The sequence below is a fragment of the Lemur catta genome, chromosome X, assembly GCF_020740605.2.
Source record: "Lemur catta isolate mLemCat1 chromosome X, mLemCat1.pri, whole genome shotgun sequence".
Classification (NCBI taxonomy): domain Eukaryota; kingdom Metazoa; phylum Chordata; class Mammalia; order Primates; family Lemuridae; genus Lemur; species Lemur catta.
Genome location: NC_059155.1, coordinates 60573899 through 60596379, shown reverse-complemented (window position 1 = coordinate 60596379; position 22481 = coordinate 60573899). Strand labels below are relative to the sequence as shown.

General features: G+C 42.0%; 1 protein-coding gene across 3 annotated transcripts in view; it reads right to left on the bottom strand.

The window, feature by feature from the left end:
• Nucleotides 1–6725: 6725 nt before the first annotated feature.
• Nucleotides 6726–22481, bottom strand: part of LOC123628668 (bone morphogenetic protein 15-like) — a 53900-nt gene continuing 38144 nt past the window's right edge. For 2 of the 3 annotated variants that reach the window (XM_045538553.1, XM_045538552.1), the window contains exons 2-3: nucleotides 19490–19859; nucleotides 14352–16446 (exon numbers count right to left, since the gene is read on the bottom strand). In XM_045538553.1, the coding sequence (XP_045394509.1) occupies nucleotides 16394–16446; nucleotides 19490–19814 (378 nt within the window). In that variant the 5' untranslated portion in view covers nucleotides 19815–19859 and the 3' untranslated portion in view covers nucleotides 14352–16393. Of the gene's footprint in view, nucleotides 7512–14351; nucleotides 16447–19489; nucleotides 19860–22481 lie in introns of those variants that run through there. The other variant, XM_045538554.1, reaches the window with a different exon arrangement.

Genomic DNA, 22481 nt, shown 5'->3' with positions numbered 1-22481 from the left:
ACTGCAACCTCAAACTCCTGACCTCAAGTGATCCACCGGCCTCGGCCTCCCAGAGTGCTAGGATTATAGGCATGACCCAACACACCCAGCCTCATATGTTTATTTGCATATCTTCTTTGAGGGAATGTCTTTTTTACAAAATGTTTTATTGATACATAATAATTGTACATATTCATGGAGTACATGTTACATTTTGATACAAGCATATAACATATAATGATCAAATCAGGGTAATCGGGACATGATTCACCTGAAACATTTATCATTGCTTTATGTTGGGAACATTTGAAAACTTCTAGCTATTCTGAAATATAATAAATTATTGTTAACTATAGTTGCCCTAATGCACTACTGAATCCTAGAACTTTTTCCTTCTATTTAACAGAATTACCCCTTCACCAACACCTTTTCATTACCCCTTCCCACCACCCTTACCAATCTCTAGTAGCCACCATTCTATTCACTACCTCCATGAGATCAAGTTTTTAGGTCCCATACGTGAGTGTGAAAATGAAATATTTGTCTTTCTGTGCCTAGTTTCTATCACTTAAAATAATGTCCTCCAGATCCATCCATGTTTCTGCAAATGACAAAATTTCCTTCTTTTTGTGGCTAAATAATATTCCATTGTGTACATACACCACATCTTTTTTGTCTTTTGAAGTCCTTCTCACACTTTTTAATTGGGTTGCTTCCCTTTATGTTGTTGAGTTGTAGGGGTTCTTTATATATTCTGGATCTTAAACACTTATCAGATATATGATTTTCAAATATTTTCTCTCATCCTGTAAGTCATCTTTTCAATTTCTTAATAATATCCTTTTATGCAAAAACATTTTAAATTTTAACAAAATCCAATTAGGCTATTTTTTTCTTTTGTTACTCGTGCTTTTGGTCTCATAACTAAGAATCCATTGCCAAATCCAAGGTCATGAAAATTTACCCCTATGTCTTCTTTTAAGAGTTTTGTGATTTTTACCTTTATATTTAAGTCATGGATCAACTTTCAGTTAGTTTTTGTATATGTATATAGTTTTGTATATGTAGGGAATCCAAAGTCACTTTTTTGCATGTAGAAATCCAGTTGTCCCAGCACCATTTGTTGAAGAGACCATTCTTTCCCCATTGAAATGGGCTGGACACCCTTGTCAAAATTCAACTGGGCATAGATGTATGCGTTTATTTCTGAACTTTCAATTCTATTCCATTGATCTATATTTCTCTCCTTATGCCAGTGTCACACTGTTTTGATTACGGCAGGCTTTTAGTAAGATTTGAAATTTGGAGTATGGGACCTCCAACTTTGTTCTTCTTTTAGAAGATTGTTTTGGCTATTTAGGGCCCCTCACATTTCCATACAAATTTGAGGATATGCTTTTCCATTTCTGCAAAAACATAACAAATAAAAAAGGCTACTGGAATTTTGATAGGGATTGTGTTGAATCTGCAGGTGCCCGTGAGTGGCATTGACATCGTAACAATATTAAGTCTTCTTACCCATGAACGTGGGATGGTTTTTTATTTAGATGTTTAATTTCTTTCAGCAATATTTTGTAATTTTCAGAATACAAGTCTTTCACCTGCTAGGTTAAAGTTGTTCCTAGGTATTTTATTCCCTTAGATGTTACTAAATGGAATTTAATTTCATTTTCTTAGTTTATCTTTCAGATTGTTCATTGCAGGTATATAGAAACACAACTGTTTTTGTGTGTTGATCTTACATAGCTACTTTGCTAAATTATTTACTTAGCTCTATTACCTTTCTTCTGGTTTCTTTGGCATTATATATATGTTGTATCAATATTATCTGCAAGCAGAGATAGTTTTCCTTCTTTCTTTTCAGTTTGGATGCCTTTTATTTCTATTTCTTATTTAATCGCTCTGGCTAGAACTTTCAGTACAATGTTGAACAGCAGTGGTGAGAGTAGGCATCCTTGTCTTGTTCCTAATCTGAAGGGGAAAGCTCTCAGTATTGCACCATTAAGTCTAGTATTAGCTATGGTTTTTCCTAAATGCCCAGAATCATGTTGAGGAAGTTCTCTTCTATTCCTAGTTTTCTGAGTGCTTTTTTCATGAAAAGGTGTTGGATTTTGCCAAATAGGCCCTGCTTCAATGACGATGAGCATGTGGATTTTTTCCCCAATCTATTAATGTGGTGTATGACATTGATTGATTTTCTTATGTTAAACCACTCTTGCATTCCTGGAGTAAATCTTACCTGATCGTGATGTATAATGCTTTAAATATGCTATTGGATTCAGTTTGCTAGTATTTTATTAAGGATTTTTGCTTCAATATTTATAAGAGATATTAGCTTGTTATTTTCTTTTGGTGTCTTGTCCAGCTTTGGTATCAGGGTAGCACTGGCTTCATAGAATGAGTTAGGAGGCATTCCCTCTTTTATTTATTAGAAGAGAAGGATTGGTTTTTTAAAAAAAAAATATGTGGTAGAATTCACTATTGAAGCCATGGGGACTGGACTTTCTTTGTAGAGAGGTTTTTGATTACTGATTCAATCTCTTTACTTTTTATAGATCTGTTAAGATTTTCTACTTCTTGAGTCAGTTTAGGTAGTTTGTGTGTTTTGAGTAACTTATCCATTTCATCTAGGTTATCCAATAATTTGGTGTACAATTGTTAATAGTAGTCTTTTATAATCCTTTTATTGCTGTAAGATTGGTAGTAATGTCCCCACTTTCATTTTTTATTTTAGTTATTTGTGCCTTCTCTCTTTTTCTCTTTGTCAGAATAGCTGAAAGCCTGTTAATTTTGCTGATCTTTTCAAAGAACCAACTTTTTGTTTCATTGATTCTCTACTTTGTTTTTCTGTTCTCTATTTTTCCCCAGCCTAGTCTCTGTCATTTCCTTCCTTCTGCTACCTTTTATTTTAGTTTGCTCTTCTTTTTCTGGCTCCTCAAGGTATAAAGTTAGGTTATTGATTTGAGATATCTCTTCTTTTTAAATATAAGCATGCACAGCTATAAATTTCTCTCTGGGCACAGTCTTTGCTGCGTTCTGTTAGTTTTGGTATGTTGTGTGCATTCACTGAAGTGTCTGCTCCTTAGCTTGTATTCAACTACTAGTGTTTTCACAGAGATTTCCTTGAATGTCCATAGCTTACAGTGAACAAACAAAGAAACACCTCTCCCAGTCTTTGCACACTGGCTAGCGATCAGCCCAAGGTGAACGCTTAGGGCTATCTCAGCTCTTTTCTGAGCATGTGTCTTGCACTAGGCATGCACGTGGCCTTCTAAATTCCCCAGTATGTATGATGCTTTTGAATGTCCTAATTTCTCAAAGAAACTCTCCCCAGCTTTTGTTCCCAGGCCTCAGGCAATCTATTGTAAATTTTGAAAGTTATCTTTTGGTGCAGACATCTGTGGGTTGTTAGTACAACTTGCAAGGTTTTCAAGCAATGACAAATGCTTTTCCAGCCTGAGTTCTGAGTTAGGTGAAACAGAGATGAGCACCTTGCATCCATCCTTCATGTAGTCCCCAGACAGGTTAGAATAGACATACCTGATAGTTTGCAAATAAGGTCTCCTTTTCTCTAGAACCAGGCACCAAGATCCTACACTGGGAAAGTGGGCTAAGACTACTGATGCACAGGCGAGATGGTAAGGGAAAGGCAAGTAAAAGTGCCACAAAGATTTCCTACTATTTGGAAGTTGCATTTTTCATAATTAAGCATTCACTTGGTTGCTGTAAACCCTCAGCTGTCTTCCGGAGTTCTGGCAAAGTTGGTTCTGACAGTTTTTGCTTACTTTTTGATGTTTCTGCGGGAGGGCAGATCTCCTACAAGCCCTCGAGGTCATTCTGATGCAAGCTCTTGTTTGAGAACCTCTGGTCTAGACATGCCATGTGGCCTATAATATGTGACTCATTTTCCTGGGGGCATAGCTGGAGGCTTTGTGACAATCTCTGGCATCTCTATGTCAGGATTCTTTGGGAAATCCAGAACAGGTATCCAGTAATGAGTTGACCTCTGCTCCTGTCTCCCTTTCCTACTGCTCCCAAACAGAGTAGCCATGGCCACTCACCATTAGATGGCTCCACAGCCCTTATACCAGGGGACTTTTACCTAGATGAATCAAAGTCTGAGTTAGCCAGACCGGCTGTGGCTGGGCACAGATCTTGGCTTAATCTCATTCTACAGAAGCAGGGTGACTGGTCTCAATAGCCATGCAAAAGGCTGTAGACCCCAAATTCAGAGGTTGAAGGAAATTCAAATGAGTCTCAAATAAATGATGTTCTGGGGCAGTGGAGGTACCTGAGTTTCCAACAAGGCGGATCTTGGATAATTGTTCTGCTTATAAGTGGACAGAATGAAGGCACCCTAGGGAATCTGTTCTGAAGCTACATTTGCATAGCAAGCATACTATTTTCAATTAGGTTGTATGTTTTTCTTTCTGGGGACTTTGAGAATGACTAGACATGACGAGACAGGAGAAACCTCCAGCTTCACTGTCTAGGCTCAGGGTTCTCCTATGTAGGAGTCAGAGATGAGAGCCTAAACTGGAGTCACCAGACCTGAAGGCATGCACACCCAGCCCCCTGCACTCATGTGGTCCCCTAAGTGTCCACATACCACACCCCACACACATGCTGTGAGCTGAGACACAGCATGATTCTACTCTAAAACAACAACAGCAAAGCATTTATTTCCAAAAAGGGACAAGGTCACAAGAAAAGGCCTATAATAATTAACTAAGTCAATGGAAAACTCATTTTTAAAATACCCCCCATGAAGTTTTAGGATAAAACATGAGCTTAGTGAATGTTTGGTTACAGTTTATAGCTACTCCTTTTGCCCTTGATACACAACTGTGATTTTTCAGCCTCCTCTGCCAATCTTGCTCAGCACTAGAGGTTCGAAGATTAAAGTCCAGGTATGCAAATGGATAGCCCTATTTGCAACCTTGATATGTGGGCTCTGCTGAGCCTAGTGGCCCCCTGTGTTCATTTTTGTCAGTTATTACCCTGGCAAAGGGACTGGGAACTACACCAGTTAGGAAAACAGGGCCTGTATCAAATGTCAAATAGATGAAATTTAATAGAGGGAATAAGTTGGGAGAGCTGAAAGATCAAACAGGAGAAAGTGAGGCAACCCCAGAGAACGACAATAGTAGAAACCTTCCTACTACCCCTTAGGGCTACAACAAGACAAGGAAGAGAGAGTGTTACTATAGCTCAGGTGCCAAGTTCATTGCAGAGACTGCCAGATAGAAGCTATAACAATGGGAAGAAGGCTAATCAGCACAAATTATAACTTAGGAAGGGACCCAGATACAGCCAGAGATGCCACTTGAATTAGAGGACACTCTGCTGGATACCTTTTCTTGTTGCTCAGCCTGCATCTAGTCCCATTTCTTTTGATAACTACACCATGATTTTCCTTTCTAATGAACTCCCCCTCTCCCATTGGGTACAGTCTTGGCAGTAAAGTTAATCAAGGTGCTCTGGCCAGCCCTAGTCAAGGCATGCAATTAATACAAGGTATGCGAAACACATCCTCTCTCAGGAATTTGAGTCTTGAGCACAAGGGCATAAATACTTGGACCTGTTTCAGCCATACTGCAGTACCTTGAAAAGTCCATGCATCTTTTCCTATGTACCTAGGTCCCTAGAGATACTCTAGTTTGCATTTTATTCCCCTGAAAGCCTTTATTAACTCTTCCATTAAATTCCTTTATTTGCTCAAGTTTTCTTAAGTCTGACAAGTTTTAACTGCAATGCTTGGCTTGTTTCTAATCCTCAGAACACCCTCCCATGCCTCTTCAGTCTTAAGAATGTCTACGCATCATTCAATACCCAATCTAAATATTCCTTTTTCTGTGAAACCTTCCCCAGTCCCCACTCTCTCCAGAACATTTAGTTGCTTATCTCCTCTCGCTTTCTGTAACACTCTGTACATATCTCTATTTCAGCATTTATTGTAAAATCTGATTATTCTATATGTACTTGCCTGTCTCCCTTCTAGACTGTGGGGTCCTCGACAGCAGAGCATTTCTTATTTTTATCTCAGGATTCTCAGTAATTAGCTGCCTGGCACATAGTAAATGCTGGATAAAACCATTTGTATGACTGTATGAATAAGTGAATGGATCATGTTGCCAGACTATCTCCACTCAATTGCAGTAGAAAACAGAGTTCTTTCCTTGTTTGCATTTCAAGGAGTTTGGAGCTCACAGCCTTAAGAACTTAAAGGAGAGAAATGAATCCAATATATATGCTGCTAATAAGAAGAGATATAAAAAAGATAATTTTATGAAGACAGGAGACAGAAATGACAGAGGAGGGTGTGGATGGGGGAGACAGAGAATGTGAAGAGGGCAGCAAGAAGTAACAGCCAATAACAAGGCTGTATACAAGGAAACACCATTTTGGGTGTAGAGATATGCAGAGAGGTCTTGGTGTTCCACTTGAGATGATGGCCATTAGATTCCCTAGAGACGTAAGGGAGGTAAGTCCAATGGTATGCTGGTAAATATTTAACAATCAGCTCTCTGGGGGAAAAGTGCCTTAATTTGTAGCATTTGCCACTTTCCTTCTCGTAAATACTCCCAGCAATGGCCAGTTCAAGCTACCAGTGCAGCATCAGTGAATGCAGAGTTGAGAAGAGACGGCCCATAGCATGCCATCATAAGGGATTTACACCATATAGATAAAAAAGATATAAATAACTTTAAAAACATTGATAATAGTAAATGTACTAAAACAATCAATAAATTATAAGTATTTATTACTTTTGCTTAATTGTAAGTTTATATAATTCAATATTGAATGATGGCTGTGTTGAATAACTTCCTTGCGAACTTCCTAAAAACTTAACTATCAGCTCTCATGAGGAGGTGTGAGCCAGTGGCATAGCACCATAGGTAACCCTATCCCTGGGCTACCTGGGGACTCAGAAGCAGCCTAAATAGGCAGAGGTATACCCAGCTGAGATAAGGATTGCTGGTCCACCGTAGGGGTCGTATGATCAAGAGGATCCAGGCCTGCCAGGTGATTTCATAGTTCCCAGGGGAGAAACTATACTTGGTAGCTCTGAATACTAGAAAGCTCCATAACAGAATGCCTCTGATTCCTTATAGAGGCCTTCCTTATTGCTGAAAATTTTCTTCATAATTGGGATTGAGTTGGTGAGCAAAACAATTTGTTCTCTTAAGAGCATCCACTGAATACCCTTGGACTGAGATGGTGTTTATAGAGCTATGTTGAGAGCCATGTGCTCTGAAATTTGTGCAGTCAACACTTTGGCCTTCGTTCTAAAGTGTCTAAAGAGGATTACAAAATCCTCCTCTTTGCTCAAATAGAGGAAATGGACACTGGTTCAGATGTTATGCATGCAAGAAAAAGGTGGTGCCAATTATAGTCTGCCAGAAAAGTCTCACTTTTGCAGTGAGACTTTGTCTTTGTGATGTGTTGGGCATATTAGTGGTTCTTACTTCAACATTATATTTTTGGTCTTCCTTAATCTTCGGTTCCACCTTCACAGGACATTGTCAGTACTGAAAAGAACAAACAGAAAATACAGCTCAACACCTGGTATTGTAATTATAAAAGCACCTATTACATGCTTAGACCAATGTTATACATCGTCTCATTTAATTCTCAGAAAAACCTTGACAAGTGAAAGCTATTATTTCCCCATCTTACAAATGAGGAAATTGCAAATCAGGAAGGCTAAGTACTTTGCCCGAGGTCACATGGCTCATGAGAGCAGAGCCGGGATTTGAAGCCAGGTGCGCCTGATGCCCAAGTCTTACAGGCTTCTGCACTACACCGTGCTGCCTGAAGAGCCGTCTCTGCATTTGGGGAGTTAGTCTGGGAGAGTGGGTGGTCTGTGCACGGTGACAAAGGATGAGTAGAAAGACATGTGTCTTTCTGGAGAGTCACATGGGAATTCTGAACGCAGGTCCATAAACTTTAAAAGCACAACTCAGTGCCCCGCCTCCTTATATCAAACATATAGCCAATCTTAAGAGAACTTTCAAAAAATATTTCTTTTTAGGCCGGGTGCGGTGGCTCACGCCTGTAATCCTAGCACTCTGGGAGGCCAAGGCGAGTGGATTGCTCGAGGTCAGGAGTTCGAGACCAGCCTGAGCAAGAGTGAGACCCTGTCTCTACTAAAAAATAGAAAGAAATGATCTGGCCAACTAAAAATATATAGAGAGAAAATTAGCCGGGCATGGTGGCGCATGCCTGTAGTCCCAGCTACTCGGGAGGCTGAGGCAGAAGGATTGCTTGAGCCCAGGAGTTTCAGGTTGCTGTGAGCTTGGCTGACGCCACGGCACTCTAGTCCAGGCAACAGAGTGAGACTGTCTCAAAAAAAAGAAAAAAAAGAAAGAAAGAAAGAAAAAAAAAGACCACAACCCAATATATAACTGAAAGAATGTGAAATAAATGTATAATAGTATACCACATATGACCCTTCATAGTCTTTTTTTTTTAATCTACACTCATCTTTTTATTTATTTTGCCCGGGCATGAATGCAGTGGCATCGTCATAGCTTACCGCAACCTCAAATTCCTGGGCTCAAGTGATCCTACTGCCTCAGCCTCTGGAGTAGCTGGGACCACAGGCACGTGCCACCACATCTGGCTAATTTTTTTCTATTTTTTGTAGAGATGGGGTCTCGGTCTTACTCAAGCTGGTCTTGAACTCCTGACCTCAAGCAATCCTCCCGCCCTGGCCTCCCAGAGTGCTAGGATTACAGGCGTGAGCCTGTATCGCTCACGCTCAGCATGAAATATTGATATGTACACAAGGATGTCCAAGGCAGTATTATTTGTATTAGCAAAAAGTAGAAGAAAGCCTTAGATGTCCCGTGTTCCTGGGAACGCATAATGGTAGAACAACAGCTGCACTATCAGGTGACATTGCTTATGATAAAAATGATCCCTGGAAAAAAACAAAGAAAAACTGCGTCTCGACTGGGAGAACTAGGGTAGTTAAATAAATTGCTAATTCTATACTCTAGAACTGCCATGAAAACAACAGACTGACATGTAAGGATGTTTGGGATACTTTTGTCTAAATGAAAAAAGCATATTTCAGAATATGCATAGTAGGAACATATTTTCATTAAAAACCCAGGCAAAATTTTGTAGGTTTTCTACATATATACAAAAAACAAAAAATTGCCTGGAAAGCAAACAATTAGTACAAGGGCTGAGACTAGTTTCATTTGTTAGAATACAACAGAAAAGGAGGAATGAAAACGAGCCGTGATTTCCTGGCTTGAAAACTGAGGAAGGTAAACATCTTTCATACAGCATTACACCTTTTTTCTTATAAATTGTCCTATCTTTTTGACTATTTCTCTACCACTTTTTTGTCTCTTTTAATCATCATTTTGCATTTTCCATGTATAAATCCTCTGTGTATCATATGTACTGCACGTATTTTTCTCTCAGTCTCAAATATGTCTTTTGACTGTATAGGTTTTAACATTTTAATGCAGTCTAATCTGACAATCTTTCTCTTTATGGTTTCTGGGTTTCCTATCTTCATCAAAATGCAAGGTTATACAAATATCCTCCTGAATTTTTATCTAATTTTCAAATATATATTTAGTTCTTTAATCAATCTGGAATTTACCTTTACAGGATATAGAAGAGTCTAACTTTGTTTCCATCCAGATGGAGACTCAATTGTGCCACCATCATTCATTAACCACGTTTTCCACACAACTGAAATGCTGTTTTTATAATATTGGCTCACACAAGCCTATTTAAGAATATAAGAAATCTAGAAACCACAAAAGATTGTGAAATTAGACATTAAAAATTTAAGCGTCTACTGCCTGAGATGTATGATAAGCCAAGTCAAAACAAATGACAAACTATGAAAAAATATTTATAACATATATGACAGAGACCTTATTTACTTAAGTTAACATAAAGAGCTGGCATCCAGCAATCAAACTAATTCCATAGCCAAGAGAAAAAGGGACAAATGACTATAGTAAATATTTTAAAGAAAAAAAGTACAAATGGCATTTAAAAATATGAAATGACACTCAATTCAAGAAATATACACCAGGCCGGGTGCGGTGGCTCACACCTGTAATCCTAGCACTCGGGGAGGCCGAGGCGGGTGGATTGCTTGAGGTCAGGAGTTCGAGACCAGCCTGAGCAAGAGCGAGACCCCGTCTGTACTAAAAACGGAAAGAAATTATCTGGCCAACTAAAATATATACAGAAAAAATTAGCCGGGCAAGCTACTCGGGAGGCTGAGGCAGTAGGATCGCTTAAGCCCAGGAGTCTGAGGTTGCTGTGAGCTAGGCTGACGCCACGGCAGTCACTCTAGCCAGGGCAACAAAGCGACACTCTGTCTCAAAAAAAAAAAAAAAAAAGAAAAAAAAAGAAATATAAACTAAAATGCACCCCTCTTTTCTCCCTCACAATGGCAAAAATCAAACCATTGGATACTACACCATGCTATTTATGCAAAAAGGCATTATACGCTTGCTAGGAGTGCAAATCAGTACATCCTATTTGGAGGGCAATTTGACAGTTCTGAATCAAACTTCAAAGATGCACATAACTTTGAACTAGAAATCTCACTTCTAGAAAGTTATCCTATGGATGCACTAACATGCATACAATGGGAAAGTACTGTACACTGCTATCTTGTCCTTGGTAGCAAAAGACTGGAAATATCCTAAATGTCTATCACTAGGGAAAAAGTAAATAAATAATGGTATTTCCATGCAATGGACTGTCAAGCAGCCATTTTTGTAAACGGGGTAGACCACTTGTTTTAAACATTGGATAATTTTGTCCCCCAGGGGATATTTGGCAATGTCTGGAGACATTTTGGTTGTGAAGCTGGAGGAGGAGGTTCTACTGGCATGTATTAGATAGAGGCCAGGGATGCTGCTACACATATGATGCACAGGAAAGCGATCTCCAACAAATAATGATCTGAACCCAAATGTCCATAGTGCTGCACTGAGAAACCCCGGCGTAGACTAAACAAAAGCAAAATGGAATGATCATTAAGAAAAGGGCCAGGTCGGGCGAGGTGGCTCACGCCTGTAATCCTAGGACTCTGGGAGGCCGAGGCAGGAGGATCACTCAGGGTCAGGAGTTCGAGATCAGCCTGAGCAAGAGCGAGACCCCGTCTGTACTAAAAATAGAAAGAAATTATCTGGACAGGTAAAAATATATATAGAAAAAATTAGCCGGGCATGGTGGCACATGCCTGTAGTCCCAGCTACTCGGGAGGCTGAGGCAGTAGGATCGCTTAAGCTCAGGAGTTTGACGTTGCTGTGAGCTAGCTAGCTACCAAGTTACTTGGGAGCTTTTCTGCCCCCATGAGCCCAGGCACAGCGGTGACCAAGGAATTGGGGGGAGAACTTGCATAATCCCAGAGCTTGGATGTTCTGTGCAGAGTTGCCCTCCAAGGAGAGTGACCTGAGAGGCCAGAGAGCCAGCTTTCTTCCATTCAGATTGTTGTCTTTCCCTGCCCCTCCCCAACCCACTTCAAGGAGGAGAGCAGTTTGAGCCAAGAATTGGCAAGTGGGCACCTCTCTCTAGTGGGTGGGTCCTCCGGTCTGAGGTTTCCACAGAGAGTGGGGCCCACACCTTTCCCCTTGAGGACCTGCAGTGGACCCGGGGTGCCCGATCTGGGAGCTCCCTGCATACTGGTGTTTTTTGGAGATGCACGCTAGTGGGTCAGACGTGTAGGCCTGATCCTGTGCCTCTTGGACTCAAGCGAGTCCCTGGGGGACACAGGGGGAGGTTTAGGAGTTGGACTTGGCAAGGCAGGCAAGGGAGGACATGTGGGGGGAACTAATGGGAGAATACTGTGGGGGTCTGAGACGTGGAGATCTGGGGAAGCACGTATCTCCCCTAAAGGAAAGCCACACCTTCAGACTAGGGTGGATCCTCCGGCAGGGAATATCCCAGCCTGCGGTGCCATAGCAACCAAGTGTGGCACGTTTGCAACCTGACACCTTTGCAACCAGACACTGGAGGGAAAGGGCAACATAAGAGGGGCAGAGTTCACCCCTGACAGCCAGCTGGGGAATTGCGGCCCTTCCCTCACCAGCAGACTTCCCGGTCTGGAAAGCCTGCCTTGACACTCCTCCACTGGCTTTCCACTGTCGCTGGGAAAATGAACTTGGAGCCTTACTGAAGCTCAAAGCTGCGCTGTCAGACTAGGGAGGGTCCCCCAGTGGGGAAGATGTCAACCTGCAGTGCCCTAGAAACCAAGTGCGTTCAGGCACCCCCATGTGCAAACAGACACCAGAGGACAGGGGTGAGGCAAGCAGGGAGGAGCTCCCTCCCAACATCCAGTTGCAGCTCATTCTTCATGAGCAGTCATCCTGGTTTGGAGAGTGTGCCTCCACCCTCCGCCCAGCATCTCCCCCCTAACCTCTGGGAAAATGACCTCTGAGCCCTTCCGGGCCCAGCCAACCTAAACATGCCCAGTCTCCATCCCCAACCCACCACTGCTGTGGTGGAGATCAAGCAACCCCCCTGGGGGCTTCAGGGCTCCTCCCAAAGCCTGGGGCATTCAAGTGCTCCACCTCAGGGACTAGAGCTTATCACAGGCACAAAAGAACATCTCTGCAGTTGGCTCATTCCTGCAAGGATCCACCACTGACAGGAAGAACAACTCTCTAGCTCACTAGCTGGCTCATCCAAAGAAGATGTGCCAGTTGCCAATAAACAAATGAAAAGACGTTGAGCTTCATTAGTCATTAGGGAAATATACATCAAAACCACAATGAGATTCCACCTCACCTCCAACAGTATGGCTAGAATATAAAAGAAACGATGAGTGTTGGTGAGACTGTGGAGAAACTGGAACCTTCGTACATTGCTAGACTGTAAAATGGTACAGCCACTTTGGAAAACAGTTTGCTAGTTCCCCAAAATGTTTAATATAGAGTTACCATACGATCCAGCATTTCTGCTTTGAAGCATATACACGAGAGGACTGAAAACATATGTCCACACCAAAACTTCCACATGAACATTCATGGCAGCACTAATCATAAGAGCCAAAATGCAGAAACAGCTTGAATTCCCAAACTGATGAATATTTAAGCAAAAGCTGGTATATCCTACAATAGAATATTATTCACCAATAACAAGAAATGAAGTACTGATCCATGCTACAACACATCTGGCTACAACAAATCCAAAAATTTTATGATTTGATTTATATAAATATCGATAATCCAGAGAAAAAGCAGACTAATGGTTGTCAGGGGCTAGTGGTAAGGGGTGGTAGAATGGAAATTGACTTCTAATGGGCACGAGGTTTCTTTTTACGGTGAAATTAGATTGTGGTGATGTTTGCACAGGTTTGTGAATATACTAAAAAACACTGCATTTACACCTAAAATGGTGGCTTTTATGGTATATGAATTATGCTTCAATGAAGCAGGGTTTTTTAAACGGGACTAATACCTCCCACTTCATATGCTATTGGGAGAATTAACTGAAGACATGAACTATTCTTTTACAAGACTAGACACCCAAATATTTTGTGGAACTGAAGATAAATTTTGTCTGCATCCCAACTTTGCCCAGAATTAGTTGTAATATACCACCAAGGTAAATGTGAAGGAGCTCCAGGCTCAGAAGCAAGTTTCAATGCCTGCTCCTTTTGCACCCACGCATTGAATGAAGTTCTGGCCTATTCCCTGGGATTGTTGAGACAAGAGAAACTTTGCTTTTTACTTTCCCTTTCCAGACCAAATAGCAATTTCTCCCCACCCACCTGGGCAGATACAACTCCCCCTCCTCATCCATATACCCCCTCCACTAGCAACCATGTCTTCTTCCTCTCAGAAGGTGATTTGAGGTACAGAGCTCTTATTTTGGATTTGAGAAAATGTGTTGAGCTGAAGCAGTATTTCAAAAGAAAAGAGAATCTGTAATATCAGCCACAACTAACCCCATCCTGTCAGTGTTTTTCTTGGGTATTCTGACAATTCAAGGCTTACTGGATAACAAGGCCAATTAATCCTGAGCCCTCCATGAATAGATTGTTTCCGACGCACCAGGACTCAAGGCTAGGAGATCATAACTTTTCCAAAATCCCTAAGAACGCTTTCTGAAAATTCCTAAGAACCAAGATGCTAAATTCTTGATTTGATCCTATAATGACGGTCCATCTTCAGGCCTGCTAGGTATCGGTGCCTCGCCCAAGTACGCTAGGGAAACGGCTAGACTGGAGGCCCATAGTTCATCTCCCAGGTCAACTTGCAGCATATATAATGATTACACCAACTGTCTTACTCAAGAATATGGCTGTCATTTTCTATTGTAATTTACATTATGAGTTTGAAACAATGAGGCACAAGAATGAATCATCTTGCTTTATGTACAACATATATCTTGTATTACATTTATTGCAATGAAAAACTAATGAAATGTGAACACTGAAATATTCCATGTTGGGAAAAATATATCACAAAAATGTCACTTTTGTGTGTTTGTAGTCATCAAGGACCTACTAGGTGGCAGGCTCTTGTAATATATAGAAGGGTAGGACAACTGAAACCCCTCAGGAGGAGCTCCATCTTTTTGCAAGAAAGATAATTACAATAGGCCGTATTAAAGCAAATAGTGCTATGTGAACACAGAGGAGGGACACCTGCCTGAGTCTGGGGTGTCATGGGGGTACTGAGGAGATGGCAATGTCTGAGCTAAATCCTAAAGATGAAGAAAGTAGATGGGAAAAAGGATGTTAAGGAACAGCTCCCTAGGCTAAAAATAATACAATTTGTGTATTTATAGGTTTGCAAAATATTCAGTCTAGCTGACACCAACTGTTGAGAAGGGATTGGTAAAATGAGTTAAATTACAATGCTCAGGTAAGAAAGAGATCAGGATTTACATTTGGCAGACACATGAACTCAACCTAAATTAGTCCCATCCCACTGAGAATGGCCAGAAGACTGGGCAGAACTGTTAGGCAGGGAAAAGAGTTACTGGGCTTCCTCGAAGTGGCACCTTGGTGAGGGCTGATGGCTAGCAATGTGCCTTAAAGGAGCAGAACTTCTGAGGATCCAATTCTGCCCCTCCGAGATTAGGGTTGAATTCCTGGCCACAGTTAAAAGGAAACATTTCCTTCCACCTGCTGTCTCGCTATCCCAAGAACAGTCAAGATTCTCTTCAAGCATTGGTGGTATAGTGGTGAGCATAGCTGCCTTCCAAGATTCTCTTCAACAGCAAGAAAAAAAAATTGTTTATTTGCAAAACAGCCCAGTGCCATCACTTAAATACACAATCACACTGCAGAGATTATGGAGAGCTTTCATGTGTTTACATTAAACTTTAGCCAAAAGGCTATGGAATTTTGAAAGCTCTATCTTGTACCTGCAGATGAAAGCAAAGAATGAGCAATCATACCCTCATACTCCTGTACAGGATGCTCCCATTTGTGCCGATAAGGAGGACACTAATGGCGACAAACTTATAAGGGAAACATGAGGGCTGAGGGACACTCTGGTCCACAAGCTCATTTAAAAGGTTCCGAATGTGCGGTCGCCCGGATAGCTCAGTCGGTAGAGCATGAGACTCTTAAAAGGTTCCGAGTGAGATAGCATGATTGGGGGAATTGAGACCATAGGGAAGTACCCGAGGGCAGACTCCCGTACAGTAGTTCGGGGTATAGCGATGGGGAGCAATGATCCAGTGATCCCAGCCCAGCTGGCGAAAGCTGACTTGGAAACGGTGGAGGGAACACCGGAAGATTAAAAGAGCTAATGCATGGAAAGCATCACGTACATTACTAACTGCTCAATAAATGACAGCTATTATCTTGAGTTAATTTTAGGGCTGATTACAACCATCAGTCTCTATTGAACAGGTTTGTGAGGAAGATTCAGGCTAGGAGGTAAGAAGCTAATCCTCTGTTCTTGGTTCCTCTTATCCCCTGGCATTTACGGACCCTGGACTTTCCTTTTACAGGAAACCAGGCAGCACACAGGCTTGTGAGAGCCACTCTTGTTTACCTGGAACAAGTCTACCTAGATCGCTTCCACTTCTCCTGCCATGTGGAGCCCTGGTTCAAGAAAAGCCCAACCAAGCACTTTCCTCCTTCAGGAAGAGGTTCCTCAAGGCCTTCCCTGACGTCTAAAGCTTGGAGAGAGAGGGATGTCACACAAGATGTTTGGCAAAGGTTCTGGAATCACACGGGGCCCAGGTTCCTACATCTCCATTTCCTATGTCAGCAGCAAAAAGGTAGTAAAGGTCTTGAGCACCGATGGAGTGACACTTTATCCTTGGACCTTGCATTTTTGTTATATCAATGAGACGTATAAAAGTGTTCAGAATGCTCAGTCTTTTTCCAGGATCCTGGATGAGTCTGTAGAAGGGGAATTTCCTCTCCTCCTCGTGAGAACCTGAAGAGAAACCAGCATTACGTCTCAGCTTCCTGGCTCTTCCCGGGAATGTAAAACAGGCTCACAGAAGCTATGTCAAAAATAAATAAATAAATAAAACAAAAAAACAAAAATCTCATTCATTGTTATGGTAAAGTTAAGATTTGAACAAAGTCTGTTTTTCTGAAGTGAAACTGTCTCTTTTAGATCACTTACAACACTAGGCTGAGGGAAAAAAATCTCAAATATAGAACTATTTTGTGTATATATTATGTATATGGGAGAAGATCAATCATATCATTAGTTGAGTATTAAAGGTAACCAATTAGATTTGTTGAGACATATTTGGATTAACAAAAGTCCTCATGTCACATCACTCTACAGGTGCAGCTTTGGGGCCACAATCCAATATTGGGTGCTGTGACCTGCCATCATTTCAGATCTAGGATCACCGGCACTACAAAATAATTTGTTGATCCACTCCTAGCAGGACAGCTATTTTGCCATGTCTGCATTTCTGCCTCCCACCAACTTCGAGTGTTGCCTCTTGAGCGTCGTTTCCTCATTTTGTCATTTCCCTATCAGCCCTCGATTTCTCTTATTTCTTGCTGGAAATGGTTCTCCATTTACCCTATTCATTTTACCACTATTCCCCTAAATACCATTTTCAACAAGACCTTGACCACATAAATATTTCTTTGCTGAGAAGTCTACTGGAAGTTTCAGGTCCCTTCCTGACTGAGAGCTTGAATCCAAACTGTAGCACTGACACCCAGTGGCCAAAGGGTTGGAAGGTTGAGCCCACAGTGCTCTGAACTTCAGCACCCACTTCCTGGCAAGTGTCAAGAGCAAAGATTACAAAAACCTGGCCTCTTACGAAAATACCTTCTCTTATCCTCAAGCATCTTAAATATTTCCACGTTAATTTCTGTATCATTCACCTAACCGTTCTTCTCCACTGAAGCCGCAAGCCTGGAATGCATTGGTATTCCTAGCACTTTCAACGTGGAAGCTTTTTAACATCTTGAGGTTCCAGGTTACTGCAAGTTCAAGTTCCAAGAGCTCGGGGTTCTAGACATCATTCACACAAGCCCAAACCAGGCCTGTATTTGCTTTCTCAAGTTACTCCACACTGCCATCTACAGTAATCTTTCCAAGGCACCCACCCATATGCCTGCCCCACCCTGCCGGACAAGGAACTCAACCCAAACCTCTAGCAGGCTGTCTGGGCAGGACCTGCTCCTTCCTTCCAGACCTTGACATCACATGTTTCCTGAAGCAGGATGGGGTTGCTAAGAATCACAGCCAGGCAGGGTCTGCGCTCTGAACTTTTCAGGGAAAGGGCCGACGCACACATCCTGTGTGACTGAATCTGCCATCTGTCTCTGGGTCCTTTCCAGAGTCCCTAGATGCCAGTATGTTACACAGTCAGACCAGGATACTTGCCTAACTGTACCAATTCTCCTTTCTAGCCTCATATCATCTGTACAAACTTGATTTGTACAGCTTTCTTTTGCACATACAAATGAAATTCAGATCCCTTATCATGGCCTACAAGTCCCTGCCTCATCAGCCTCATATCCTAACACTCCCCACAATGCTCGCGAGGGGGCTCCAGCCACACTGATGCTCCTATTCAATCAGGACAAGCTTGTTTCCACCCTCTATCCTTTTGCACATGTTGCTCCTTCTGCCTAAATCAGGCTTCTCCCTACTCTTCTCATGCCTAGCTTATCTTACAGGCCTGAGCTCAATGGCTCTTCCTCAGAGATACCTTCCCTGACAGCCCCACGGAAAAGGAAGATTGCATTGCCATTCTCTATCATAACAACCCCTGTCATTCTTTGATACCACTTGCCACAATTCCCAATTGTTTAACTGAGTTTGCTTATTTATCTCCACCATGAGAACGCATGCTCCATGAGAGTAGGGTTTTTGCCTATGTTGATCACATCTGTGTGCCTAACACACGGCAGGTGCCATTAATAAATGATTACTCAATGAATCTCTAGCCACACCAAGCTATTTTCTTTCCTAAATCAGAAGACACTTCTGTCTCAATGCAGAGTCACCTGGCTCCTTCTGCAAGATTTATTTCAAATACTACCTCCTCTGTGAGGCCTTGCAACAGTCTCCCTGTTTTCCTTTTCTTGCTTACAGTTATGAGACATTTCTTCTGAGGTCCTGGGAGCCCTATTGCTTTTCCTTTTCAAAGCACTTGTCGTATTGTTACATCATCATATGATTATTTCCTATCCATTCCACTGCACGGAGAGCTCCCAGATGTCAAGAAAGTAATTATTTTCCTCTATATACACAACCCAAACACACTGCCTAGTGTGCAGTTAAAATCTGTTGGGGAATCAGCACAGCATGGTGATTAACACAGGCTCTTGGGCCTGAGAGCCTGGCTTTGACACCTGGCTCTACCAATTACTAGCTGTGTGACATTGGGCAAGCGACTCTGAGCCTGTTTCTTCACCTATAAAGTAAGTCTGTGAATACAATCTACCTCATATGGTGGTGGTGAGGATTAAGATAGATAATGTCTATAAAGCATTTTCTGCAATGCCTAGTACACAGTAAGCTCACAGTAAGGGTTAGCTAGGAGAATACAGCTAATGATACTAGCTGTCATCAAAGATTAAATACCAGATGCTCACAGAGCCAGGTATACAGACCCTGAGATATTAGCTAATTTCTGTCCTTTCTGAGGCCTTGTAAGGTTCCCCAACTCAGCTGCCTGTATTCTTTTCCTTCTAAGAGAAAAACACCACATAGATAGCCCTCCACAAGAATGTAGTTGGGTATTTCTCAATCACAGTTTTCAGAGCTCTGTCAAGCAGTAAGACGTTTTGTCAGAAGAAAGAGGCTGACACGTCACTCAGTTGTCCTGGATCCGGGGAAAGTTCTACAGTAGGCACCAAGGCAATCTGTGCTGAAGTTGAAGCCCCAAAGGGAAGTGGACTTGGAACCAGCTTCTCCCAAGCTTGCTATCCTTTGAAAACTAAGCCTGAGAGAACCACCCACCCACCAGACAACGAGGCCCGGCAGTAAACCCACAGCTTCCCTTTTCTCTACACTCTCCTCCACTTCTCTCCCCTCCAGAGCAGCATGAGGACATGATAACTCACCTCTGAGAGGCTCTGCTGCGTTGGCCGAGGGCCTCACCAGCGCCACCATGGTGGCCCCAATGGTGCGGTTCTCCCTAGGGTTCCCAAGTGAGTCAGCTGAGCTCTGGTACAACTTCAGCATGTATTGCAGTTGGGGTCCTTGGAGCTGTGGCTTCCTCTGCTGCTTGCCGGGAGCCTCTTCTAGCAGCTCCCGAACCAGGGGCCAGCTAGGGTCCTCAGCCAGGATGGCAACGTCAGGCTGCCCTACCTTTGCCAACGCGGCCCTGTGGTCGATGAAAAGCACCAGTTCCCAAAGAACAAGGATGCTAAGAATACTGAGGACCATCTTGAAAGGCCTGGTGTTCAGCAACAGGCTCCACCAAGGATGAGTCTAGGAAAAAAAAAAAAGTAAGGCTGTATGTTGTTTCCCCTGGGAGGATCTCCTAAGCCAAAGGAGGTCTCCAATCTTGGTCCCTTATGAATCAAAACAAACATAAAGTGAGACAAGGCAGCATGAGAACAAGCGCTGAGAAGAAGATACTGCTTATTAAGAGGCTGAGGTAAATTAAAAGGAGAGGTCCATTCCAGGACCTAGTCTCTTACCTTCTCCATTAGGCTGAAGGAAAGCAGCATTATGCTACGATAGTCCTCAGGCTTATAAGCAGTCCCTTAATAGGTCCTTAAAGGGCCAGAATCCTCCTGCTCCCATCCAACTTCCATGCCTCTAATAAAGCATTTCCCAAAATATGGTCTCCTAATAATTTGCAATGAAACTATCTGGGACGATGGATAAGAATGTAGACTCCTGGTCTGGACCAAAACACAGACTCTCTGGGAGTGGTGTCCAGAAATCTGGAACTTAACAAGTTCTCCAAAGAAATATGGAAATTACTGAGTGAACATGGCTACTGGAGCTTGAAGATGCCTTAACAACGTTTCTCAATCTTGACTGTACATTGGAATCACCTGGGGAGCATTAACTACTATGGATGCCATAATTCTGTACCCTCCCTAGAGACTCTGATGTAATGGGTCTGAGGTGTTACCAGAGTATCAGGAATTTTTAAAGTTTACAGGTGATTTTATTTTTCTTTTGTTTAACATAATGCATGTTCATTTTATTCACTCAAACTATGAAAAACTATACAGAGAGAATGAGAACACTTATTCCAAATAAAACTTCAGAGAGTTGTTGTGAGGGTTGTATAAGTAAGGAATATAAGGAGATGATTCACAGTGGCAAAACCTGAATGGCCAAAATGTATGAAAGATGTAACAGAAATCAGAAAAATAAAACTGAAAACCACATACAATATTAGGTCATTAAATATGAAATATCCAACTGTGAATCAAGTGTAGTTTATTATCTCTCAAACAAGAAGCAGTACAATTAATCAGAGTATGCACCTAAACTATCTACAGGCCGGGCGCGGTGGCTCACGCCTGTAATCCTAGCTCTGGGAGGCCGAGGCGGGTGGATCGCTCGAGGTCAGGAGTTCGAGACCAGCCTGAGCAAGAGTGAGACCCCGTCTCTACTAAAAATAGAAAGAAATTATCTGGCCAACTAAAAAATATATATACAAAAAAAAAAAAAATTAGCCGGGCATGGTGGCTCATGCCTGTAGTCCCAGCTACTAGGGAGGCTGAGGCAGTAGGATCGCTTAAGCCCAGGAGTCTGAGGTTGCTGTGAGCTAGGCTGATGCCACGGCACTCACTCTAGCCCGGGCAACAAAGTGACACTCTGTCTCAAAAAAAAAATAAAAAATAAAAAAAAATAAACTATCTACAGAGTGTTGCCCTCTTAACAGTAGCTTGTTTATGCCAGCAATGAAGAAGCCTGGACAGCAAGTGATGAGGAATTTGCCAAAGGGTTTATCCACAGCTTGTTGAGAATTGAATATTTTCTCCTGCAAGAAGTGGTCCAAAGCCTGGAAGAAGTGGTAGGTAGTTGGTGCAAGGTGTGGTGAATATAGTGAATGATGGAGAGTTTCCAAGTCCAGATGCTGTAGTTTGAGCAGTGTTGTATGCATAACACGTGGTCGAGCGTTGCCTTGCAAAAGGATTGGCCTGTCTCTATTAACCAATCTCAGCTGCTTAATCACAAACATCTTCATAATTTCATCCAACTGGTTGCAGTAGATGCCCACTATAATCAATGGACCAGGTTTCATAAAGCTGTAGTGGATAATACCGTCATTGGACCACCAAACAGACATCATTAGCTTTTTTTAATGACTATTCGGTTTTGGACTGTATTTTGACATTCATCTTTATCCAACCATTGTGCCAAGCACTTGCAGTTGTCAAAAATAATCCATTTTTCATCATACATAACAATACAGTGTTGAAATGGTTGGCCTTTATGTCATGACATCAGAGAAAGGTAAGCTTCAAGATGATTTCCCTTCTGACGTTCCTTTAATTCATGTGGAACCCATCTCTCCTTGATGATTTGTTTCAAGTGCTCCAATGTTATTGGAATAGTAATATCAAACCTTGTTGCTAATTCACGCATAGGTTGAGATGGATTCACTTCCACTACAGCTTTCAGCTGATCATTATCCACCTTAGTCTCAGGTTGCAGATGTGGCTCATTTTCAAGATTAAAATCAGCAGGACAGAAGTTCTCAAACCATCAACATACTGTGCGTTCATTACCCACACCTTCCCAAACATTTTGTTGATATTTTTAGCTGTCTGCACTGCACTGTTTCCACAACGGAACTCATATTCGCAAATAACATGAATTATTATTTTTTCTTTTTCTTTCATTTTTTTTTCTGAAACAGTCTCATTCTGTTGCATGGGCTAGAGTGTCGTGGCATCAGCCTGGCTCACAGCAACCTTAAACTCCTGAGCTCAAGCAATCCTTCTGGCTCAGCCTCCCGAGTAGCTGGGATTACCATGCGCCACCATGTTCAGCTATTTTTTTCTATATATTTTTAGTTGTCCAGCTACTTTCTTTCTATTTTTAGTACAGACATGGGTCTCACTCTTGCTCGGGCTGGTCTCA